Source organism: Ptiloglossa arizonensis, chromosome 5, assembly GCF_051014685.1.
Source record: "Ptiloglossa arizonensis isolate GNS036 chromosome 5, iyPtiAriz1_principal, whole genome shotgun sequence".
Lineage (NCBI taxonomy): Eukaryota > Metazoa > Arthropoda > Insecta > Hymenoptera > Colletidae > Ptiloglossa > Ptiloglossa arizonensis.
In genome coordinates, this window is record NC_135052.1 from 10362741 (window position 1) to 10370439 (window position 7699).

A 7699-nucleotide genomic window follows, 5' to 3' on the forward strand; every position below is an offset into this window, starting at 1 on the left:
ATACATTGAAATTGGAAGTTGTGCGATCAATCCTTCTGTAGAATATAAGATATTACAGAGTAATAGGGTTCGAGGATACCTGGAATATGAAAAAGATTTTGTTCGGTAAATTGTTAAGATGGCTGTGATTTGCAAAATATTTTTGGTTTCAAGGTGCTGAAATGTTTCAAGTTCCATCTGTAGTCGTATCGAGTTGTGCCAAGAAATGGATCTTTTTATTGGGATATTTTTCGAGATCGATAGATTCGAGGGAACGACGAGCGATACATAGGGACGAATTTCCTACGTTTACTACCTTTATCGACTCCGGTAGTTTAGTCGAATATAGTTCCGAAAATCGTTGTTTTCAAACGAAGAGGTCGCTTCAAAACTATCGATACTTTACCAGGTCGGTATTTCAGATCGTGCGAAACCAACTTCCGAAAGATAAAACATCTATTCTATATCTTGTTTCGGGATAATAACCGAATAGGTAAGTCGAACGCTGTAATATCGATCGAATGCGTCATTTCTACATTTTTGGTCACTTGCGAAGAAAGAGGATGTTACTTGTGGTTCCCATGGTACATCGCGCACGGTGATAATGGAAATTCTACCGTGCAGTGAACATTCTTTAATGTTTCGTGGATTCTACTAATTTCCGTTCGGACGTTATGCCGTGTTATAATTTAAGGCATACGAATCTATATCGGGAGAAGTGTATCGGCATTCAGAAATGTTGCGTTGGTAACGTATCGATCACCGACGAAGAGAGCAAAATCTATTGTTCGGTTCTCGTTTAGAAAACAAGGCTTCGTTCTTGTTGTTTCGTTGCTATCTGTATTTGCTGCGATTTGATACAATACGATTTTATCTATTTCGATGACTAATTAAAATCGGAAAGTTCTTCAACCGCGTTATCGAGTAGTAAAACGTGCAAGCGCAACTTATAAATTTGTACTCGCTGTTCCGACTCTTCGTTCCGCGCGCGATTACGGTCTAAGTACGTGTTATTACGTATCCGCTGTACATCGGTTCGCGCGAACTGTTCGTTGGCGGATCGGCATCAATTTCTGTAAATCTAGGTAAATTCGAGCCAGTGGCGAGTTACCGTCGGAACGTATGCGGTGGCGTAACAAGTAATTGGTAATGGGACGCGGAGTAAAGAAGGACAGGTCGGGGGATAGGGTAGAATAAGGGTGGGAATAGAGTCTGTGCGTCAGGGGCTAAAGTGGCGCGGGGAGTACTCGCGTGTTTCGCGAAAAAGAAAAGCGCGGAAGTTCGGCGCGAGTCGAGACGTAACAGGTGGTTAAACTGCTGTAAAACATCTATAGGGGCTGAGAAGGTCAGACTTTGCTGTCGAGTGAAAGTGCAAGCGTCGCCACTCTATTTCCGTACTTTTCTTTGCCACTCGAATCGCACGTATCTCGTAAATTAGTCGGTCGGTATCCGTCAACGGGGAACGGATTCTAATTCGAGCGTGAAACTCTACGACAAGGTAAAACTCGAAACAAGGAATATCAAGGATACTTGTTGTTCTTTTCATTCAATTCTCTTTCTTTTTTCTTTTTTTTCTTTTTTTTTTTTTTTTCTTCTTCATATGTTCATAACAAACGTTCGTCGGTACTTGCCACGCAACGACCCCGTGCACCCTGCAACCTAACAAAAATAACGATTAACGGAATCTTACGTTCTTCGTATTCGTTGTTCATCTTCTTCTTCTACTACTTCTTCTTCCTCTTCTTCTTTTTCTTCTTCGTCTCCTCCTCCTTCTTCTTCTTGTTCTTCTTCTTCTTCTTCTTCTTCTTCTTCTTCCGTAAATAACAATCCCGGCTTCGATCGTCTTACAAACCGAGTACTTATCGCCGTTGTTTTTCCAATCTCCGTAATCGTTGCTACAACGGTTGCACGCTGAAAAGATGTTCGTTCGTTGAGTAATTGCGCGAGAACAGGAGGCAAGGAGACGATTCGCGAAGATCGTCGAAAAATTGATAGGTGTTGGAGACACGGATACAGTGGCTCACCACGAGTCGGTATGTACATACGTTTATATTGACCGATGTCTAAGTACATTGAATTATGAATTCGAGTCTCAACATTAGCAATTACGCAGATCGGTTGGTTCGTAACCGTCGCGATTTCATCTAGAACCGTGAAACCGTCGCACATTGCAAACACATTCGCTTTATAGATTCGGTCGTTCTCCTTTCATTCTCTTTCTACGCTATTTTGTACGCGTATACACCTAGTTAACATCAAAATAAATCTATACTCGGCATCGCTTATAATTCCGATCGGGGCTATGTACACGACGGCGGAATAAAGTAGTACTATGCGCGACACACTCGTTGGTTTGCCCGCCAGCGTTCTACAACGTGCTAGAGATGCTTCTCTCATATACATGTACGGTGACTCGTTGTCCCTCGACGTTTACGAACACGATCGTCCAACGATCGTCACGGCTCGGAAATGTTCGCTGCTAACCCGATTTCCGTCCCGATCGACGAACTCTAACCGTCGCTCGGTCCCTGTTTTCGAAGACGAGAGAGAGATGGCGTCCGAGACGAAGCGGTCGCGCAACGATTCGAGCAGCGAACCCGAAGAAATTGATTTCGAGACGTTGAATCTGCGAATCGAAATTACCGCGCGTCGAACGATCGATCATTATTCGCGAAAGCTACCAATTGGCTCGGGTTTACGATCCACCCGGTCTTTGAAACGGTGCGCGCACAGCACAACGATCGAGGTATCCGTATCGCGGTTCGTTATCGGTTCGAACACGGTTCCACGATTTTTCACTCGATCTCTCGTCGATCGAGAGAAAATTCTCCCTTACCCCGACGCTCACGCGAGAGTTTTGCGTTTTCGGTCCGAGTAAACATTGTCCGTCGATTACCGATCCGTCGCTGTGTCCAGAGAAGAAGACACGTACACGTAGAGTTACACGTCCTATCCGTGTATCATCGTCCGATAACGACACACGCGTACACACACGCACCGTGTCCCACGAGAGCCTGGTTTCGTCACCGATACGAACGGGACCACGACGTTGGCCGGGTTCGTCCATCGTTAACCGATCGCGGCTTTTACCAAGGCCTCCACATTCCCTCTTCGTCCCTCACGGGTTGCTGGGGTAGAGGGGACGGTGAACGAATTCCTGTTACGAATTCACCGCTCGCGTGACTGGACGGTCTATCCTCGTGCGCGATTGACCCGTCCAAACGAGCCGTAAACTGTTGCTGTTGTTGTTGTTGTTGTTGTTGTTGCTGCTGCTGCTGCTGCTGCTGGTGCTGCTGGTGCTGCTGGTGCTGCTGCTGCTGCTGTTGCTGGTGCTGGTGCTGCGGCTGCGACTGTTGTTGAACGTTATGCTCGACGTTATTGATAACGACCGGTATCGAGGTTCTCGTACTGGTTTTCAGTTTCTTCGAGGTAGTGGTGAAATCGAGCGGTTGCTCCGGCTGCTCGAGCCTCGGACTTTTGCTAGGCTTTGGACCGGACACGGCGCTGGTAGCGAAGGTAGATGCGGGGACAGATGCGGAAACGGAAGCGGAGACGGAAGCGTTGGCGGACGTGGCGGCGGCTGCGGCGGCGGCGGCGGCGGCGGCAACAGCAGCATTAGCGGCAACAGAGGCCGCATCCTGCCACTCTTGTATATCCTCGTGGGGCCGTTTCGCGAGTTTGTCCGTCGCCTTCAGGAGAGACATATTAGTGGCGGCCCAAATGGCCGTGGGCGGGTTCGGACCGATGCTGATGCCATTCGCGGCGGCTGCGGCCGCTAATTGAACGTAATGACTAGGAAGCAGAAAAACGACCTGACCGTCGGGCAACCTCGAGGGTATCACCTGGACGACCGACAACATGTTCGGATTTTGTTGGGAACCGGACGCTGCCTGATCGATCACCGGTATACCGGGCGGCGGGGGAGGTGGGGGTGGGTGGTGGTGAGAATCAAGGCTACCGGGATTTAGCTGACCGAAGGCGGACGTAGGCCGGCTGTTGCCACTGCTACTGCTGCTGCTGTTATTGTTATTTTCGTCGCCGGCCGTAGTACTGCTGTCCGGTCTGGCTGGCTCGATGTCCGGGATCTCGGCTTTTATCAAGCCGGCCGCCGGATTCAGTGTTGTACTGCAGTGCGCGGTCGGTGGCACGTGATGCTCCAACGGACCGGGACTACCCGCGCCCGTCACTCGATCCGTCACGCTTCCGGGACTGCTGCCTAATCCGCTATCCGGCCTCGAACCCAGATCCAGGTCCAATTCCGACACGCAACTGTCCAAGTGTCGTAATAACCTCTGTTTCACCGCCGGGTCCATCGGCGTTGTGTTCCCGGTGATTATGTCCGGGGCATCGAGGTATCGACTTACCTGGAAACATCGTAGTCGAATCGGACGCGTACCAATACCGATCATCCCGCCTCGCGAACCAGAATGCTTCGCAACCGTCGAATCGATCTTTCGACGAACGACGCGCCTCCGAATTTTACCAACCGAACTTTACCAACGAACTTTACCGTATTCGTTCAACGGGCTTCAAGATCCTCGTTACTTTTCGATCGTTCGTTTACGCGTTTCTTTTAACTCGGGGATCATCGGCCGGTGAAAACGCGCTGGATGCGAAAGGGTGTCGCGTACACCGATCGATTCTCTTCGAAGGTGAACAATTTTTGAGGAAAATCTTCGAAAAGTGAATTTACGCGGTAGCTACCGAAGAAGCGAAGTGGCACGGTAAGGAAACAACGATAGTTTTGAAATCGACGAGGTTCGTTGCTGAATAGGGAAAATGTAATTCGCACTCGTCGTCTTCCTCCTCCGTTATCGAGAAAATTTGTTCGTCCTCGGTCGTTGTACGAAAATTGTCGCAACCCCCGCGTCGGTTCCGCGCGAGTCTTATCGATCGTTTGAAACGGTTCGATCTTTCTAACGTAGGTCGACGCCGGGACTCTCGAAAAGCTGATAACGTTGTTCCGGTAACTGGACAGCGCGTCGAACGAAACTCACCTCTCTGGAGCAATCTTGGTAGCCGGCCTTATACCTCGATAAGCCGGGCTGTGCAAGAGATCTCTGCCTTTGTAAATGCCGAACCGTTAATTCTAAAATGTCAGCTTTCTCGAGCTTGCTGTGTTTCGTGTTCTCCAGTCGGGCGCTGTCAAGGATAAGCGCCTTCAGCGCCGCCAGCGACTGATTGATCCTCGCTCGCCGTCGTTTTTCCATTAGTGGTTTGTTAGCCTAAAAGGTAACGATTCTTTTACAATGCGTAAATTAAACTCACGATGTCGCGATTGTCAAATATAACGCATAAAATATGTATTTATATATATATATATATATATATAGTATCTAGTATCTAGTATATAGTATATAGAATATAGGATATGGGATGTGGGGCATGGGATATGGGATATGGGATACAGTATATAGGATATAGAATATAGTATATAGCATATTGTATGTAGTATATAATATATAGTGTATAATACATAATACATAGTATATAGTATATAGTACAGAGTGCATAGTATATAGATTTCCTGTAAGGCTCGTCGAGAATTTTGGCACCTATAGAAACCCGTTTCCTTTTTCGATCGTTCGATGGAATACGAGAAACGTAGAATACGATGTAAACAAATCCACGAGTTTTACGACCAGCGAAATCTCGATCGAGAATTACAACGACGAAGGTGGGAGAACCGGTAAAAAAAGAAAGAAACCCGATTTATCGTGGTAACGATCCTACGATTTCCAGAAACGAACGATTACCGCTACTTCGATCGTCGTCGATAAATTTTCGCATCGATGCGCGCAGTTTTGTCGCGCGCGGTACAATCGACGACGGACTGGGGTACTCGATTTTTCGTTTCTCACGAACGACGTTGATACTTCGGTCGCGTTCGAAACAAGACGATGTTAAAACGAGGCGCCAACGAGGGCCACGCGTAACCATACACGATTCATCGAAAAGTTTCCAAGCGTTTCGTGGCATATTAATAAAAGAGCGACGGTCGCGAGCATCGCTTTGAAACGTCTTCGAAGCGCGTCGATCGTTTCTTTCTCCTTTAACGTTACCTTAATCCTTCCCTCGGAATCGTTTCATTCGGAATCAAAGTTTTTATCGCGGTGAACGCCTACTACACGTACGCGTTAACATTCCCGCGCTTTTTTATTTATTTGTGAATCGAAGCGAAACGATCGTAGCGCGTCGAAGAATTACGGAAACGGAAAGAGCGGAAACTCGTATACGATACGACGAATTGTTACAAATTCGCCAGAACTGAGAGAGACAGAGAGAGAGAGAGAGAGAGAGAGAGAGAGAGAGAGAGAGAGAGAGAGAGAGAGAGAGAGAGAGAGAGCGTACCGAATCGGAAACGACCGCACGAAAAAGATGCGTTTCACTTACTCGACGACCGTCCGAGTGTTTAGGGCTCGGGCTCAGACTGGGACTAGGACTGGCTGCCGGACTGGGCCCCTGATGCACGCTCTGTTGATGATGATGATGGTGATGTTGTCTATGACTGTTGCCGGCCGATTTCTTCTCCTGATGCCTCAACGAGTGAAGACGAGCGGTCATCTTAGTAGGCCGCGTGGGCCCTTGGCTGTGGCGGCAGCGATGGAAATGGTGACGATAACGAGGACAATAACAACAACAACAATGGCAGCAGCGTCAGCGGCGGCGGTGGCGGCGGCGGCGACGACGGCGGCGACGGCGACGGCGGCGACGACGACGACGACGACGACGATGACGACGACGACGACGACGACGACGACGACGATACCGACGACACCGACGACGACACCGACGACGACACCGACGACGGCGACGGCGGCGACGGCGGCGACGACACCGACGACAACGACGGCGGCGGCGGCGACGACGGCGACGACGACCGCGACGGCGACGACGACGGCGGCGGCGGCGGCGGCGTCGGTGGTAAAGACGGTGGAGGTGGCAAAGTGGATCTCAATGCCCAAAGTAATCGGCCTAACACGGCTAAGACACTCAGCATTTCGCGTCCGAGGAAGCTACGTGGCGCTACGCTGGTTTGATTTCAAATATCACGCACTCGCGGAACCGACACGCGATTATTATCCTCCTTGTTCGGTTTCTCCTCGGTGCGAGTACTCGTATTCGCGATAACGACGTACGAACGCCGCGGGTAAACCGGCCGCTCGGTTATCACTGCACAAGCATCGTTACGCTCGAAAACGATAGTACACGTGTTCTGTCAGCTGGACTCCCCCGTCGCTTCTTATTCCACTCGAAGCGCAAACACGTCCCGCCCCACTCTGTGTAACAACAGCCCCTAGATGGAGGCGCGCGCTTTCCACGCGGTCTCTATGCACGCGACTCGATCACCGAACTTCCAAACGGAAAGTTTCAAAGTTTTCCCCCGATCTCGGGTAGAAGCACATCCGGCCCGCGAAACCACCACCGATACCACGTGGCACCAGGTCGCGCGTTACACTCACAATCACAGAAATTTTACTTCGTGCCGTTCGTGACCGCGCACGACGAATACGCCGTTTGATTCATTGTTTCCTTCACAGCACTCATATTTCATTCACACGTTGTACGTAAACGACCGTCGTCGTCGTCGTCCGGGAATCGAATTCGCGACTCGCGGCAGCTCGGTGGTCGAGTTCCCCGAAGAGATGTTCGCTCTCCTGCGTTGCATTTAAAAAGTGGCTGGGGTTGGTGGTGGTGGTGGTGGTGGTGGTGGCGGTGG

General features: G+C 49.7%; 1 protein-coding gene across 1 annotated transcript; it reads right to left on the minus strand.

The window, feature by feature from the left end:
- Positions 1 to 3062: 3062 nt before the first annotated feature.
- On the minus strand, positions 3063 to 6676 carry Sidpn (bHLH protein similar to Deadpan). Its single transcript, XM_076311240.1, has 3 exons — positions 6373 to 6676; positions 4977 to 5204; positions 3063 to 4343 (listed from the first exon to the last, which is right to left on the minus strand). Exons 1-3 carry the CDS (start codon positions 6541 to 6543, stop codon positions 3066 to 3068), a joined length of 1677 nt encoding a protein of 558 aa, XP_076167355.1. The 5' UTR covers positions 6544 to 6676; the 3' UTR covers positions 3063 to 3065.
- Between the last annotated feature and the right edge of the window lie 1023 nt (positions 6677 to 7699).

Coding starts and splice junctions, on each gene's coding strand:
- Sidpn (XM_076311240.1), bottom strand. CDS start 6,543: ATGACCGCTCGTCTTCACTCGTTGAGGCATCAGGAGAAGAAATCGGCC. Junction 5,205..6,372: donor AACACTCGGACGGTCGTCGA/GTAAGTGAAACG, acceptor GTTACCTTTTAG/GCTAACAAACCACTAATGGA. Junction 4,344..4,976: donor ACCAAGATTGCTCCAGAGAG/GTGAGTTTCGTT, acceptor CGATGTTTCCAG/GTAAGTCGATACCTCGATGC.